At 37.6% G+C, this 18,903-nt stretch overlaps 1 protein-coding gene and 1 long non-coding RNA gene across 8 annotated transcripts in view; both read left to right on the top strand.

The window, feature by feature from the left end:
• The window catches only part of LOC127857622 (orphan steroid hormone receptor 2-like), a 66,951-nt gene that overhangs the window by 29,066 nt on the left and 18,982 nt on the right, over positions 1–18,903 (top strand). For 6 of the 7 annotated variants that reach the window (XR_008038531.1, XM_052394211.1, XM_052394162.1 and 3 more), the window contains 8 exons: positions 1,365–1,471; positions 4,264–4,398; positions 5,571–5,606; positions 6,004–6,142; positions 7,626–7,805; positions 13,568–13,755; positions 17,110–17,218; positions 17,876–18,039. Coding sequence is in view for 6 of the 7 variants with exons in the window: in XM_052394162.1 (XP_052250122.1) it covers positions 1,365–1,471; positions 4,264–4,398; positions 5,571–5,606; positions 6,004–6,142; positions 7,626–7,805; positions 13,568–13,755; positions 17,110–17,218; positions 17,876–18,039 (1,058 nt within the window). In the remaining variant the exon portion in view is untranslated. The remainder of the gene's footprint in view (positions 1–1,364; positions 1,472–4,263; positions 4,399–5,570; positions 5,607–6,003; positions 6,143–7,625; positions 7,806–13,567; positions 13,756–17,109; positions 17,219–17,875; positions 18,040–18,903) is intronic. The other variant, XM_052394203.1, reaches the window with a different exon arrangement.
• On the top strand, positions 74–468 carry LOC127857949 (uncharacterized). Its single transcript, XR_008038692.1, has 2 exons — positions 74–127; positions 285–468. It is a non-coding gene; the product is annotated as an uncharacterized LOC127857949 (long non-coding RNA).

The raw sequence follows: 18,903 nt of genomic DNA, 5'->3' as shown, positions 1-18,903 counted from the left end.
TTCAGCATGTTGTCCGCTCTCTAATTCAAATGGTTTTTATCCGATCTTCACCAAACTTAGACAGAAGTTGTATCTACATGATGTCTAGGCCAAGTTCCAACATGGGCCTTGCCGGGTCAAAAACTAGGTCACGGGGTCACTTGGTGCGTTTCAAACATTCAGCATGTTGTCCGCTCTCTAATTCAAGTATTTTTCAGCCAATCTTCACCAAACTTGGTCAGAAGTTGCATCTAGATGATCTTAAGGCCATGTTCGAACATGGGTCTTGCCGGATCGAAAACTAGGTCACGGGGTCACTTAGTGCGTTTTTTAACATTCAGCATGGTGTCCTCTCTCTTATTCAAGTAGTTTTCATCCGATCTTCACCAAACTTGGTCAGAAGTTTTATCTAGATGATCTGAAGGCCAAGTTCGAACATGGGCCATGCCAGATCAAAAACTAGGTCACAGGGTCACTTAGTACGTTTTACACATTGAGCATGGTGTCCGCTCTCTATTTCAAGTAGTTTAAATCCGATCTCCACCACACTTGGTCAGAAGTTGTAACTAGATGATGTGTAGGTCAAGTTCGAACATGGGCCATAGGGGGTCAAAAACTAGGTCACGGGGTCACTAAGCGTGTTTTAAACCTCACCATGTTGCCCGCTCTCTAATTCAAGTAGTTTTTATCCAATCTTCACCAAAATTGGTCAGAAGTTGTATCTTGATAATGTCTAGGGCAAGTTTGAATATGGGTCATGCCGGGTCAAAACAAGGTCACGGGGTCACTTAGTGCGTTTTAAACATCACAATGTTGTCCGCTCTCGAATTCAAGTAGTTTTCATCCAATCCTCACCAAACTTGGTCACAAATTTTATCTAAATGATCTCTAGGACAAGTTTGAACATGGGCCATGCCAGGCCTAAAACTAGTTCACGGGGTCACTTAGTGCGTTTTTTAAAATTCAGCATGGTGTCCGCTCTCTAATTCAAGTAGTTTACATCCGATCTTCACCAAACTTGGTCAGAAGTTTTATGGAGATGATCTTAAGGCCAAGTTAGAACATGGGCCTTTCTGGGTCAAAAACTGGATCAAGGGGTCACTCAGTGCGTTTTAAAAATTGAGCATGTTGTCCGCTGTTTTTTGTGAAGACGACATGCAAAATATTATGTGTCAATGCGGCATGTGGGGGTATTCGTCACGTCTGTGACAAAGCTCTAGTTTTAAATGGGAGTATATATCTGAAGGTACAGTTATGATTTGCTATCACTTGTCTTACAGCAAGAGAAGCATTTTGGAGAATTAAAATACACTTCTTATGTATTGAGATTTAGATAATAAGAGAAATATAATCTGCATTGTAACTGTTGTTTTGCCACATTTCAGTGGGGATACCGATGGTGGCAGGTTCAACAACAAGTGGCACGTTGGGGCAGACAATTCAGGCCCTCACCCTGGCCCCAGGAAGCTTTGCCCTGCCTGTCTCATTAGCTGTAAGTATAGGGCTGTCCGCAGTGCAGCCATTTATGATTTAATTGATGTAAATATCCCCTAAAAGAAGGGATTCATTGGAGTCAGCTAGTTAAAATATTCTGAGCGCTTTATGAAGCAAACTTCTTCCATATTTCTCAGAAATTAAATGTTAACTTGTAATATTATATCATGACCATGAAATGCAAATGTGAACGACATTTTTATACGCCCGTATAAAATACGGGACGTATTATGTGAAACCCCTTGGCGGGCGGGCGGGCGGGCGGCGGGCGGGCGGAAGGCATCACTTTGTCCGGACTCTAATTCAAATTGTATTCATCCGATCTTCACCAAACTTGGTCAGCAGTTGCATCTAGTTGATATCTAGGCCAAGTTCGAATATGGGTCATGCCGGGTCAAAAACTAGGTCATAGGGTCAATAAGTGCATTTTCAAAGGGGCCACTTTGTCCGGACTCTATTTCAAATTGTATTCATCCGATCTTCACCAAACTTGGTCAGCAGTTGCATCTAGTTGATATATAGGCCAAGTTCGAATATGGGTCATGCCGGGTCAAAAACTAGGTCATATGGTCAATTAGTGCATTTTCAACGGCGCCACTTTGTCCGGACTCTAATTCAAATTGTATTCATCCGATCTTCACCAAACTTGGTCAGTAGTTGCATCTAGTTGATATCTAGGTCAAGTCCGAATATGGGTCATGCTGGGTCAAAAACTAGGTCAAAGGGTCAATTAGTGCATTTTACTTTGTCCGGACTCTAATTCAAATTGTATAAATCTTATCTTCACCAAACTTGGTCAGTAGTTGCATCTAGTTGATATCTAGGCCAAGTTCGAATATGGGTCATGCCAGGTAAAAAACTAGGTCATAGGGTCAATTAGTCCATTTTCAACAGCGCCACTTTGTCCGGACTCTTATTCAAATTGTATTCATCCGATCTTTACCAAACTTGGTCAGTAGTTGCATCTAGTTGATATCTAGGTCAAGTTCGAATATGGGTCATGTCGGGTCAAGAACTAGGTCATAGGGTCAATTAGTGCATTTTCAACGGCGCCACTTTGTCCGGACTCTAATAAAATACGGGACGTATTATGTGAAACCCCTTGGCGGGCGGGCGGGCGGCGGGCGGGCGGCCGGCGGAAGGCATCACTTTGTCCGGACTCTAATTCAAATTGTATTCATCCGATCTTCACCAAACTTGGTCAGCAGTTGCATCTAGTTGATATCTAGGCCAAGTTCGAATATGGGTCATGCCGGGTCAAAAACTAGGTCATAGGGTCAATAAGTGCATTTTCAAAGGGGCCACTTTGTCCGGACTCTATTTCAAATTGTATTCATCCGATCTTCACCAAACTTGGTCAGCAGTTGCATCTAGTTGATATATAGGCCAAGTTCGAATATGGGTCATGCCGGGTCAAAAACTAGGTCATAGGGTCAATTAGTGCATTTTCAACGGCGCCACTTTGTCCGGACTCTAATTCAAATTGTATTCATCCGATCTTCACCAAACTTGGTCAGTAGTTGCATCTAGTTGATATCTAGGTCAAGTTTGAATATGGGTCATGCTGGGTCAAAAACTAGGTCAAAGGGTCAATTAGTGCATTTTACTTTGTCCGGACTCTAATTCAAATTGTATAAATCTTATCTTCACCAAACTTGGTCAGTAGTTGCATCTAGTTGATATCTAGGCCAAGTTCGAATATGGGTCATGCCAGGTAAAAAACTAGGTCATAGGGTCAATTAGTCCATTTTCAACAGCGCCACTTTGTCCGGACTCTTATTCAAATTGTATTCATCCGATCTTTACCAAACTTGGTCAGTAGTTGCATCTAGTTGATATCTAGGTCAAGTTCGAATATGGGTCATGTCGGGTCAAGAACTAGGTCATAGGGTCAATTAGTGCATTTTCAACGGCGCCACTTTGTCCGGACTCTAATTCAAATTGTATTCATCCGAAACTTTTAAACAACTTTTTATCCTGCGTCAAAGTGGTATGGGGGTATAAGTCACATTCAGTGACATGCTGATATAAAATGTAAAAGCAAACAGTATTTAAACATTCAAACCAAATATTTATTTCAGTTTTTAGGGAACTAATTTCAAGATAAGTAATATCAGTACAGGAAATACTGCCATTCTATACCTATGTAGGTCTAAACAATTATGATTTAAATATTGTGTTTTAGAGAACAAATGAGACTAAGTGTACACTTATTGATATCAATGCATATATATGAATATATCAGTTATATAAGTTGTTGTTGTTTTTTTTGCTTATTTCCAAAACAAATACATCAATCATCAGTGTATCATCTCCAATGGCACACGAATCGGGCGTATATTGCTCCGTCATGCGGCGCTCTTGTTCTTCATTAGTGATCATCATATTCCTGAGTTATTTGCCCTTGAACATAGCTGAAAAAGCATTCCTGAGTTATTTGCCCTTGAACATAGCTGAAAAAGCATTCCTGAGTTATTTGCCCTTGAACATAGCTGAAAAAGCATTCCTGAGTTATTTGCCCTTGAACATAGCTGAAAAAGCATTCCTGAGTTATTTGCCCTTGAACAAAGCTGAAAAAGCCTTTCTGAGTTATTTTCCTTTGAAAATAGTAAAAAAAGCATTCCTTAGTCATATGCCTTGATTGTAGAAATCTTTCTGATTATGAATGTGTATGGATATATGGATATATAGGCTGACATGTTATCAACTTTCCAATAGTATGGTATCAGGGTATATTGTGACATGTTAACTAACAAACGTATCTATCCACTTTCTGATTGTCTCCTGCAGGTCTCGTCCGGTGGGTCCAATGGGGGCTCCATAGTGGTGACACAGGAACTGGCCAATAAGCTGAAACATGACCTTGCAGGCACCCAGATCATACAGGTGCCAGCGGGGAGCATTGACTGGGCCGCCAAATTGAAGGTTTTTTTCCAGAATCCGAATTCCATGAAATTGACTTTTTTTTAAACCATGACATTTTCTACCGATGTTGCAGTATAACAGATTTTTATGTCCCCCACCACTATAGTGGGGGGACGTATTGTTTTTGCCCTGTCTGTTGGTTAGTTGGTTGGTTGGTTGGTTTGTGTGTTTGTTTGTTTGCTCCAACTTTAACATTAGCCATAACTTTTGCATTGTTGAAGAAAGCAACTTCATATTTGGCATGCATGTGTATCTCGTGGAGCTGCACATTTTGAGTGGTGAAAAATCAAGGTCAAAGTCATCCTTCAAGGTCAAAGGTCAAATATATGGGGACATAGTGTTTCACAAACACATAGCTTGTTCTTCTTTTATTTAGCAGTCAATTTAGTTGTAGGTGGTGAAACAGCAAGTTGCACAAAAGTTAACAATAATAGTTAGTTGGATATGGGTGTACTTTAGTTTGAGACAGAAATATTGGAGACAATGTGTGACATGTTAGTTGTCATGCCATTCAGATCATTATTGTTATCTGCGTTTTGCAGTTGCATTTGTTTGCAGTATTGTTCTGAATGCATCTTTAAAATACCCTTGGGTTTTGTGACTTAGGAATTTGTATGACCCTTAACTTCAGACACATAATCAATAAACTTTTGTGAATAAAATTGTCAATTAAGCAATTGGACTAGTGAGACTAAGACGTAAGCGTCCCTTTCTTTCATAAACATGTTAATATTTGCACAAACTTGGTCTGAAATGGATTGTATTTGTTCTGCTTATTTATAAACATAATAAATGTATATATATAATTTTTTTTTAATATTTGAATTTTGATTATTTAAAGTTAAATTTAATGTGTTTTACATCATCAATAGTTATATACTTACAATGAAGAACTGTGAGTCACTGGAATTTTATGTATGTGGACTGTGGGTTATTATGTATTCTTAATAAAGGGTGGTAGTTTCCAAGGGAGGTAAACTAGTTTTGGGAAAGGTCTATTTTATCAAGTTGAATTCAATGTTAAGGCATCAATATAAATGAACTTAGATAAAAAAAAATGTATACAAATTTGAGCTTAAAGCAATCAAAGCTTGATGGCATGATTTATTAACAAACTAATAATAGCATTCATTGCATGTACAATATGGCATTACCAGTGATTTCTGTTTCAGGAATTACAACAACATCAGACTTTAGTTCTTCCAAAGGTAAGCGTTAAACATTCAATAATTTAAAGTTAGGCATAATATTTTTGCCAAATTTGATAACCAGCCACTTTGCTGTCAGATCATCTGAAGCACTTTGATATGAGCTGTGCTCTGTGAAAAGGGGGTTTAATGCATGAGCATAAAGTGGGGTCCCATATTAGCCTATGCAGTCTGCACAGGCTAATCTGGGACGACACTTTCCGCATTTATGATATTTGTCGATTCATGGAAGTCTCTTCTTAGCAAAAATCAAGTTTAGGCGGAAAGTGTCATTCCTGATCTGCCTGTGCAGATTGCCTAGGACAATCTGGGACGACACTTTATACACAGGTGTTAAACCCCATTTTCACAGAGCAGAGCTCATATGTTGTTTCACACTGCTCCCCCATGTTTGCAGGACCTTGCGATGGCAGACCAACACGCCAACAGACTAGAGAGACTGAGGGAGGAGAGGGAGAAGATTATGGCGGGCACTCAGAAACAGCAGTTTGAGATCAAGTTTGAGCCTTGCCTTGTATGCGGGGACAGGGCTTCTGGTAATCTACTGGACTGATCAGATAACACTGCAGGGATGATTTTATGAGTCTCTCTGTGGGAAAACTGGGCTTAATGCATGTGGGTAAAGTGTCGTCCAGTTTCACTTTAATGGAATTGTTTGTTTAAAGGTAGGCTCTTCTCCGCAAAAAGGCGGAAAGTGTAAGCCTAATTTTCTAAGCATAAGGCTCAAATAAGGTGTGCTGTTTTCAGGACTAGCGCAGATATCAAGCTTTCAGACTCTCAATTGTCTGTGTATGCTTATTTAGGAGGCATTCATTTTGAAATGTAGAATTTCAGGCCTGGAATGTCTTAGTCATTAGCAGACACATTCTTGATAAGCAAAGATTAAAGCCTCTGACCTTGAAATGAAATACATGTAAATAAATACATATAGTTGCAATTCCAAAGTGTGCAAACATTTTCATTAAATCTATAGCCTAGTTAGCAAGTAATTTATTATTTTTCAAACAGTGCAGCTTTTAAAACCTAAAGTAGGATTTCTATATGTATGCATCCATTTCGACAAACATGATTAAGTTTGAAAGCGCAAAAAAGACGGATTTCTACCTTGTAACTACCAGATATAATCTAATTGGCATAGATAAAATTAAATCTATAGCCTGGTTAACAAGTAACGTATTATTTTTCAAACGGTACTGCTTTTAAAACTGAAAGTAGGATTTCTAGACGTATACGTCCATTTCGACAAATGTGATTATTTTTAAGCTTTAAAGTGCAAAAAAGACGGATTTCTACCTTGTAACCACCAGATATATTTTAATTGGCATAGATAAAATATGTTTCTTATTTATACTTAAATTTACTATGCCAAATAAGTTGTTTGGCTTTAAGGGAGCCGAAGAATTACAGGAGTTTATCTAATAAATCACATTACCCAGAAAGCATCCAGAAATTCTTAATAAACATCAAAAACTGCCTTTTCTACAGTTAACTCCAAACTAGAGCAAATCTTCACAGTTAATTTATTGCCTTACATTTTTAACAAACTCTGAAAATAAGCAAAATCATGATATACAATAACAATAACAATAGCCGAGTTATATCCCTCTGAACTTATATAAATGGACCTCATGAAAGACATCGAATCTCAAATTAGCTTATATGTATTTAAAAACTAGATTTTTTTTTAGACAGAGTTCATTGTACATAAGTCTGATTGGCTTCAGTGGACAAATGTATGTCGCCTTCTGTGACAAATAGGCTTGCTCTGTGAAAAACAGGTTTAATGCATGTGTGCACAAGCTAGTCAGGGACGACACTTTCCGCTTTAATGATATTTTTAGTTTCAAGAAAGTTTCCCCTCAGCAAAAATCATGTTTAGGCTAATCTGGGACAACACTTTCCGCACATGCATTAAACCCTCTTTTCACAGTGCATGGCTCAAATATATGTGAACATTGAGAAAATTTTTACAATATATTAAAACTTTATAAACAAAAATGCTTCAATCTTTTTCTTCAGGTCGTCATTATGGGGTAATAAGTTGCGAAGGATGTAAGGGTTTCTTCAAGCGAAGTATTCGAAAGCAGCTGGGGTATGCCTGTCGTGGGAACAAGGACTGCTCAGTGACCAAGCCAAACAGAAACCGATGTCAGTACTGCCGTCTTCAGAAGTGTCTGAGTATAGGAATGAGGTCTGAATGTGAGTATCCACACCTTCACAATTTGACTTTGAGTATTGGTACAGACCCAGTCTGATTGTACGTACCTATACATTGAGTATTGGTACAGACCCAGTCTGATTGTACGTACCCATACATTGAGTATTGATACAGACCCAGTCTGATTGTACGTACCCATACAGACCCAGTCTGATTGTACGTACCCATACATTGAGTATTGATACAGACCCAGTCTGATTGTACGTACCTATACATTGAGTATTGGTACAGACCCAGTCTGATTGTACGTACCCATACATTGAGTATTGATACAGACCCAGTCTGATTGTACGTACCCATACATTGAGTATTGATACAGACCCAGTCTGATTGTACGTACCTATACATTGAGTATTGGTACAGACCCAGTCTGATTGTACGTACCTATACATTGAGTATTGGTACAGACCCAGTCTGATTGTACGTACCTATACATTGAGTATTGATACAGACCCAGTCTGATTGTACGTACCCATACATAGAGTATTGATACAGACCCAGTCTGATTGTACGTACCTATACATTGAGTATTGGTACAGACCCAGTCTGATTGTACGTACCTATACATTGAGTATTGATACAGACCCAGTCTGATTGTACGTACCCATACATTGAGTATTGATACAGACCCAGTCTGATTGTACGTACCCATACAGACCCAGTCTGATTGTACGTACCCATACAGACCCAGTCTGATTGTACGTACCCATACATATCCAGTCTGATTGTACGTACCCATACATATCCAGTCTGATTGTACGTACCCATACAGACCCAGTCTGATTGTACGTACCCATACAGACCCAGTCTGATTGTACGTACCCATACAGACCCAGTCTGATTGTATGTACCCATACATATCCAGTCGCATTGTACGTACCCATACAGACCCAGTCTGATTGTACGTACCCATACATATCCAGTCTGATTGTACGTACCCATACAGATCCAGTCTGATTGTACGTACCCATACAGATCCAGTCTGATTGTATGTACCCATACAGACCCAGTCTGATTGTACGTACCCATACATATCCAGTCTGATTGTACGTACCCATACAGATCCAGTCTGATTGTACGTACCCATACAGATCCAGTCTGATTGTACGTACCCATACATATCCAGTCTGATTGTACGTACCCATACATATCCAGTCTGATTGTACGTACCCATACATATCCAGTCTGATTGTACGTACCCATACATATCCAGTCTGATTGTACGTACCCATACAGACCCAGTCTGATTGTACGTACCCATACAGACCCAGTCCGATTGTACGTACCCATACAGATCCAGTCTGATTGTACGTACCCATACAGATCCAGTCTGATTGTACGTACCCATACAGACCCAGTCTGATTGTACGTACCCATACAGATCCAGTCTGATTGTACGTACCCATACAGACCCAGTCTGATTGTACGTACCCATACAGACCCAGTCTGATTGTACGTACCCATACAGATCCAGTCTGATTGTACGTACCCATACAGATCCAGTCTGTATAAGTACCTAACTCATGAGTCTTTAAGCAGGTTTCTGGTAAATGTGTTATTCTAAATTGTGAATAGAGAATCCATAAGCCCTAAACCTTTGATCATTTGAAAATAATCATCTGTACTTTGTGACCTGCTTTTATCAGCTGGTAGCCCTGCAGATTGATTGGCTTTTAAAACATATTTACACCTGTGAGTGTGTGTACATCTCTGATTGTGTTTACACCTGTGAGTGTGTTTACTCCCTGCTTTGTTCTACATCTTGTCTGTTCCCAGCATTGATGCCCAATTAAGAAGAGTAGGTGTCATTTTAATGAAATTGATGATATCATTATAAAAACAAGCATTGCCAAAATGATATACTTGTAAAAAGGATTCGTATTACATGTTTATATGACCCATAGGTATCAGACAACCATTTTGAATGCCCAATTTATTCCAAGAAAGGTTGTTTACCCAGAGCTATGTAACTTTTTTTTCCCAATTATGATTTTAGTGTATTCTTGTTTATTGTACGCACCTTTTCAAGTGCATCGACTCCAGGTTAAGATCATATCTAATAGTGTTGCAAGGTAAGCACTGCAATCAAGGTAGTGTCAAAAAGTCAAGATCCGATAATTTTGGGTCAACATTTACAAGTCTGAAGGCATATAATTATCTAGTTATGCAGTGTTTTAGTCGCTTTTAAATCATCGATAAAGCCCCAACAAAGAAAATTGTAGTGATTAAATTTGAATTTGTTTCAGGATTTTTGTAAGGATATTTAACAATCGGTTTGTGAATGGATCATTCATAAGTTTTTTTACTTCCAACAGTTTTTTAACAAAACACCATAAGTTTGTTAACCACCAACAGTTTTGTAACAAAACAAACTTTAGGCCATCCTTTAAAAATGGGTTTGTTTGGCATAACCCGACCCAGGTAAATTTGGGTGGGTAGGTAGGTAGGGATTTAATTATTTTTTTTGTATTTTTTTTCTGAAATTGAACTCCGACATATACCAAACTGAAAGGTAATTATCAAATAAAGCTCCAAGTCTTCTGCCTCATGAAAGGAAATTGGTAAATATTTGTCTGCACTGTCCGTATCACCGCATGTGTATTCGTAAGTCTATTTTTGTATAAAGAACATCGAAAATATAATATAATCAACAAAAAATACTTTATCCGAAAATGAGTGTCTGAAAAATTGTACGCATTTTCACATGAAAATGTGCATATCGATTGACTACAGAAAATGAAAACAAGTAACCTAGCAAATACGTAATTAATATACTATTTGGTTGACATATTACTTTACAATAGCATAGTTTGTGAGTAAAAAAACAACAAAGTAATTATAACATTTTAATTTCAATCAAGAACAGAAAGGTGTAACATCTTCGACATGTAACTAATTATTTAATTATCATCCTTTAATTCAGATCGCTAGACGGTAGAAAGTTGTAAAGTGATCAGCTTAAAAATGATTTATTGAGTGTAACACTTATTTTCGTTTTCTTATTTTTTATACGACTTTTGCCATCGGCCATTATATTGCAGGCAGACGACAATTTCAACTGTGTATTCCATTATCTGCGCATGAATTACCCAATATTACCCCATAGCCAACTCAATGTTGATTGGCCAGCTACCATATTCGCTTCAAAACGTTCATGGAAACAAAGAGAAAAAAATAGTTTAAAAAACAACAATGAAATTTAACGAGATTTTAGAATATTCGCAAATTATATTTTTCTTGAGCCACATTCGCTATATTTTCGCAAATGGCGAACAACAGCGCGAGCCTTGTAATAGTGAGCATTTATTCCAATAATAACACGTTTGCAATGATCGTGATGTAGTTTGCCATTTGAGCCATATGCGCCATTTGGAAAAATATTGAGAATTTGGCTCAACAAAAAATCTAAATTGCCAAAATTCGAAAATCTAGTAAAATTTCGTTGAAAACATCCGCCATTTTAATCTGGACTGGTTTTCTATATTTGTCTCTTTGTTTCAATGAAAGTGTTGGCAATTGGAACAATTAACAAAACCTGGTCTGTAGACATTGCTTGATCTGACCTTATTTTTATTGAAGTGAAAATGGTAGCGGGCCAATCAACACTGAGCTCGCTTTCACATGACATGACGTTGTCAAATGAAACGTGAGAAAGGGTCGAGCAATCGGATAATTTTGGGTCATTTATGCGCAGATGTTGTATAATTTAAATACACATTTTGCCTTCAAAATAGCGGTCTGTCGCTAGAGATAAACAAATGAAACAAAAATGTGACAATACCCGTCAATAAATATTTCTAAGCTGACCACTTTTCGTCTTTCTTCCGAATATTTACCAATCTCAATTAGAGTAATAATTAAATAATTAGTTATAATATGGCGATAATATTAAACATCTCTGCCAATTGCCGAATTAAATTGAACGGTGATAATTAATCAATTTGTTTTTTACTCCCAAACTATCCTGAACGACAGCAAAGTATTTTAATTAAAGGGATACAAGAAAAACAGAAGCGGTTTAATTGTATTGAAAGTCTAATTAATCGCATATGCACATGTCAAATAAATAGGCGACTCAAATAAACACCGGTACGCGTTTTGTTGATTGCTATTCTAGATATCCTTTAAAGAGCATTCAATTAAAACGGAAAGGCAAAATTTTGCGGAAATAATTTTTTTTGGCGAAAAAAAACAATTTTTTTTTGGAAAGTGACAAAAAAAAAAATTCAGTCGGGCCGATTTTAGTGGGTCGGTCGGGGTATGCCAAACAAAAGAATTGTTAAGGATGGCCTTAGAATCGTATAACTGTCAATATAAAAAGGCTACGTGGGAAGAAAAAAAGATCAATGACCAAATGGCTATTTATATAAGATGGACATACTAGTATTTGATGGACAAAGTGTTATTGACTGCATTGTTAAAGTTGATGATTCAAGTCTTATCGACCATAGTATTGTCTGCTGCTGACAAGAAATATTTTACAATAGTGTTGCATTTAATGAACAAAATATTAATGTCCAATGCTCTATATGAATGAGCCACTAAACTGCACTCATAATTTTTTACGGTTTTAAACAATTAAGAATATAATTCGCCCCATTGGTGCAAAAAGGTACCATGCACCTTCTAACTTCAGTGTCCAGTGGTACCATGCACCTTCTAACTTCAATGTCCAGTGGTACCATGCACCTTCTAACTTCAATGTCCAGTGGTACCTTGCACCTTCTAACTTCAATGTCCAGTGGTACCTTTTTGCACCAATGGGACAAATTATTTTCTAAATATTTGTCAGATAAGATCAGAGCAGAAATTAATCAATACAAATAAGGATGTAAAATAAGTACAATACATAATACCGTCTAGATATCTTACATAGAGAGATTTCTTAGGATTGCATATGTGATGGGTGGGTCAAAGTAACTTAACAGAAACACCTTTCCGTTCAGTAATATGAGCACAGATTTGAGATATTTCAACAAATGTCCATGTATAAGATAAAAAAAGTTGTTTAAATGCTTCAATAAGCGCTAATTTATTGAGCTATTGCAATGGACCTGCATACTAACATTGAGGCTTTTCCAACAATTGCATGTAGACTCGGGGTCAAGCTAAACTTTACTAAAAATAGAAGCATAAAATATGATGCAAGTTTGCTGCATTGAAACACAGATTAGGTTTATCATTGGAATTCCATGTTGCCATTGGAAACCAACACTATATCACTTGTTCATTTTGATTTTTATGCCCCCGGATCGAATGACCGGGGGCATATTGTTTTTGGCCTGTCTGTCATTCTGTCCCAAAACTTTAACCTTGTTTAAAGTTTTGCGATAACTTTTTGCAATATTGAAGATAGCAACTTGATATTTGGCATGCATGTGTATCTCATGAAGCTGCACATTTTGAGTGGTGAAAGATGAAGGCCATCCTTCAAGGTCAAAGGTAAAAAAATACAATCCAAGGGAAGTAATAAGCTTTAAAAGGGAGATAATGTCTAAACCTGCCAAATGATATTTTGAAATTTTATTTCAAAGCGACGCAATATGAGGCATTGTGTTTCTGACAAACACATCCGTTGTTTTTTTCTAAAATTGACAAGATTTAGCTGTCCTGAAGCTTGGGTTGAGTGTTAAAGTTTTATATGCAGCTGAAGGAGAGGAAACAAAAGTATTGGGACATATTCAAATTTGTAACTTGTCCCATTTCACTGGCTTAATCACTAATACAGTCTGTCATTCCACAGCCGTGCAGCAAGAAAGGAAACCCACAGAAAAGGAGAAAATGTCCACCACAATGGTCTCAACAGCCTCTGAAAAAATATACATCCGTAAAGATCTGCAAAGCCCCTCAACAGCAGTGCCAATGTTTGGGAACCATGATGATGTGGTAGGGGCCTTACAGTGTTATACTGATGAAGTGTACATTCACATGGTACTTATAATAGGCTTTAAATTTAAGTTAAATACAGTGTTATACTGATGAAGTGTACATTCACATGGTACTTATAATAGGCTTTAAATTTAAGTTAAATACAGTGTTATACTGATGAAGTGTACATTCACATGGTACTTATAATAGGCTTTAAATTTAAGTTAAATACAGTGTTATACTGATGAAGTGTACATTCACATGGTACTTATAATAGGCTTTAAATTTAAGTTAAATACAGTGTTATACTGATGAAGTTTACATTCACATGGTACTTATAATAGGCTTTAAATTTAAGTTAAATACAGTGTTATACTGATATAGTGTACATTCACATGGTACTTATGATAGGCTTATTAAAGGTATATTAAGTTTAAGATGTCTAATGTATGGAAAAATGTGGCGAGACAGGTTAATTTACCAGTTTAATGTCCACAATCAGATAGCTTATTTGTACATAGAACTTAGACTATGTTTTTTAGGCCACAATGATGATGATTCCAGACTTTTTTGTCCAACAGATAAAAAGATGCCTTTTATTTTGTGAAATATCAGCATGGAAGGTGGCGCTTCATTGCCTATTGTCCCATGTTGATTGTTGTCTGTCATTATTCGTCTGGTATCAACATGTGGTTTCAAACTCTTCATCTTCTAAAACGCAAGTCAGATTCACAAAGATAAGTTTTAAAAAGTTAGGCTGAAACAAATCTCCTCAGTAAATTACAGGCCCATTGGTGTGTTTCATTGAGTAGTGGTCTTACACAAGGATTGTTCAAATCATGCCCCTGGAGTCATAAAATGGCTATGTTACACAAGGATTGTTCAAATCATGCCCCTGGAGTCATTAAATGGCTATGTTACCAGAGTCATCTCATTTATAGAGACTTGTTTAGTAAATAACTCTAAAAGTCTTCTCTGAAACAGTAAAAGCTCAGAAGTTTAATTTTTAGTGTGAAACATAATCTTGCGATCCTTTTCAATGATTGTTAGCTCACCTGAGCGATAGCTCAGGGTGAGCTATTGTGATCACTCACCGTCCGGTCACATAATCAAGATGGCCGCCATGACCATATATGGTAAAAACCTTAAAAAATCTTCTTGTCAGAAACCGCTCATCAGATTTTCAAAAAATTTCACAGGGATGACCTTTGAAGGCTCCCCTGAAAAAGTTGTTCAAAGAAATTTGATTTGTCAGGAGCTCGTTGAACTTTGCATGTTTATTCGTTTTTGCCTATTTTGTGAAAACTTTCAAAAATCTTCCACATTTTTTGTCCGATCCTTTCCAAATTTGCACAGTGTCTTTATATCAATGAGGACACGAACCCTACAAAAAATGAGCATTATTGGTCCATGAAGTACAGAATTACCTCCCCTTGAATTGAGAAAATGGTGTTGATGCAATAGTCCAAATTTTTCATCCCATTCTTTCCAAACTTGTAAGGATTTAGCATGGTTCAAACAAGGGAAACAACTACGGTTTATGCATGTTCTTTTTATTACAGATTTGCCTCCCTTTAATTCATTCAAAATCTCATTTTACAGCAGAGATTCCAAATCTGACCTGTAAATGAGCCCCATATTTACTGCCAGTGCTAGGTTACCTTTTCCCATTTGATCATTCTTAAGTATTGGTCTTGTAATGCTGCTACTGCTTCTGCTACTGCTACTGCTACTACTACTACTACAACTACTACTACTACTACTACTACTACTACTACTACTACTACTACTACTACTTCTACTACTACTACTTCTACTACTACTTCTACTACTACTACCACTACTACTACTACTTCTACTACTACTACTACTACTACTACTACTACTACTACTACTACTACTACTACTACTACTACTACTACTACTACTACTCCTCCTACTACTACTACTACTACTACTTCTACTACTACTAGTAGTACTACTACTGCTAGTACTACTACTACTACTACTACTACCACCACCACCACCACCACCACCACCACCACCACCACCACCACCATTACTACTTCTACTACTACTGCCACTACTACTACTACTTTTACCACTACTACTACTACTACTACTACTACTACTACTACTACTACCACTACTACTACTTCTACTACTACTACTACTACTACTTCTACTACTACTTCTACTACTACTACTACTTCTACTACTACTACTACTACTACTTCTACTACTACTACTACTACTACTACTACTACTACTACTACTACTACTACTACTATTACTACTACAACTACTACTACTACTACTACTACTACTACTACTACTACTACTACTACACCAAAACCACCACCTACTCCACCACCACCACCACCACCATTCACAGTGACAAAAAACGTATTCACACAATGGCTGCTACTACAACTTATAGCCCATATAGGGGGGCATGCATGTTTTACAAACAGCCCTTGTTTCTATGGGATTTTAACCACAACTGTTCATGTTTATCTCCGACACATATTTTTAGGTCACCTGTCATGAAGTGACACAGTGAGCTTATGTGATCGTGTGATGTCAGGCGTCCGTTGTGCATGCCTGCTTGTGTCTTTGCGTCCGTCCGTCAACAATTTGTTTGTGTAGACAGTAGAGGTCACAGTTGGCATCCAATCTTGATGAAATTTGGTCAAAATGTTTATCTTGATGAAATCCGGTTTGGGATTGTATTTGGGTCATCTGGGGTCAAAAACAAGGTCACTAGGTCAAATAATAGAACAACCTTCTGTAGACAATAGAGGTCACACTTTTCATACAATCTTTATGAAATTTGGTCAGAATGTTTATCTTGATGAAATCTGGGTTGGGATTTTATTTGGGTCATCTGGGGTCAAAAACTATGTCACTAGGTCAAATAATAGAAAAACCTTGTGTAGACATTAGCGATCACAGTTTTCATCCAACCTTTATGAAATTTGGTCAGAATTCTTGATGAAATCTGGGTGGGATTGTATTTGGGTCATCTGGGGTAAAAATCTAGGTCAAATAAATAGAAAAACCTGGTGTTGACAATAGAGGTCACAGTTTTTATCCAATATTTATGAACTGTGGTCAGAATGTTTATCTTGATGAAATCTGGATTGGGATTGTATTTGGGTCATCTAGAGTCAGGAACTAGGTCACTAGGTCAAATCATAGAAAAACATTGTGTAGACAATAGAGGTCATAGTTTTCATCTGATCTTAATGAGTCAGGTGAGCGATTCAGGGCCATCATGGCCCTCTTGTTCAAATTGTACCCCTTGTGTCAAAAGTAGCCACACCCCAGTGGTGTAATGCTATATATTGTCAACTTGGCTGCAAGTGGAGGCATGCATGTTATTGATGATGCTATTTCATTTCTTGTCTATACCAGGGTGGTGAGTTGAGTTCCCAGGGCAACCTGCTGGCCAATCTTCAAGAGCGTTTGGTGCAGACTGACCATGGACCCGTGATGTTGTCAGCCCCCACATCATCCAATACAGGTACGATAACAATTAATATATTAGGATTATGAAAATTATTACAAGAATTGGGGGACAAATAGCTGTGTAAAAAAGCAAATATACTGCAGGGCTGTGGAAATCCAATACCTGAATTGGCGACCCGGGAAATTTTACATACATTTCTGCTTACTTGTCTATAACAAATACTGCTTGCCTAATTGTCCCCTACCTGTTTCATCGGAGGGGACTTATGGTTTGCGCTTTGTGCATCTGTGAGTCTGTCTTTGAGTCTGCCTTTGAGTCTGTCTGTCTGTCTGTCTGTCACACTTTTCTGGATCCTGCGATAACTTTAAAAGTTCTTAATATTTTTTCATGAAACTTGCAACATGGATAGATTGCAATATGGACATTATGCACATCATTTCATTTTGTTCCTACATCAAAAATTATGGTTGCTATGGCAACCAAAAAAGATAAAATAAGAAATTCTGAAAATGGTGGAATTTCTGACAATGGTGGAGCCGGTAGGGGACCATATTGCTTGACAATAGCCTTGTTTCTTGTAAAGCTGGTGAACACTAGATATAAGGAAGGTACAGTCTCTGAGATAGACCTCAGATGGATTTGTTATAGATTCAATATTGTTAGGTCAATAGCTTGCATAATTTGCAGAAATAAAGGTAACATGCTATTCAGATCTGAGTACTCTGGCCAACGTGGTTACAACCCTGGCATTGATGGGCAAACAAGATGGCGACCAGCCGGTCTCTAATGGCGACCCTTCGGACGTCAATCAGTCAGTGGCAAAGGCCTTCGACACACTCGCTAAAGCTATACAGCCGCAGACAAATTCCAGTCAGGTACAGAATGAACTCTTTCCTTCTTAGGAGTAATATAAAATTTGAAACCAGTATAAACCCAGTACAGCCTGCGAGTTACTTTATAGTTTGGGTTTAATGCTATTTGCTTATTATCGGTATCATAGGATTCAAATTAAAGACTTTAAAATTTGAGTTTTAGCTCAATAATTTGAGGAAGCTAAAATCTATACCTAGATTGGGATTCCAGTAGGGACTAATAGGGTCAAGATCAAGGTCACTGTTGCTTAAAATAGAAAAAACATTTCCCTACAATGGCTTTAGTTTCGATGTTATTTTTATGCTCCCCCAACATTTATTTTGGGTGGAGCATATAGTCGCCGCTTCGTCTGTCCGTGTGTGCATCTGTCTGTCTGTCCGTCCATCTGTTCACAATTTTTGTCCGGGCTATTTCTCAGCAACTAATGACAGGAATTCAATGAAACTTTATGGGAAGCTTCACTACCAAGAGGAGATGTGCATATTATCAGCGGATTCTGGTCGGATGATTTTTCACATAGTTATGGCCCTTTGAAATTTTCTATAAAAAAAATATTGTCCCCCCGACTACTGTGCCCTCAAAACGTTTCCTTTTATCTGAATATATAGTGCAATATTATGACAAAAAAACACTTTGGGGAGCATCACCCGTCTCCGACGGTTTCTTGTTTAAAATGTTTGTGTTGGTAGATTACATGCAAATAGTTTTTCCATTTTGGACCAGTGTGATTAAGGACAAGGTCACTGTATCTTAAAATAAACCTGAGTTCGGATGAAGGCATTGTGCTGAAATGTTGTTTATAGTAAGCTTACATGCAGAATTAGCTCTGGATTGCACAATAATTTATATTCATGTCTTAAACATTG

The sequence above is a fragment of the Dreissena polymorpha genome, chromosome 1, assembly GCF_020536995.1.
Source record: "Dreissena polymorpha isolate Duluth1 chromosome 1, UMN_Dpol_1.0, whole genome shotgun sequence".
Taxonomy (NCBI): Eukaryota; Metazoa; Mollusca; class Bivalvia; order Myida; family Dreissenidae; genus Dreissena; species Dreissena polymorpha.
This window is presented reverse-complemented; position numbering and strand designations above follow the sequence as displayed.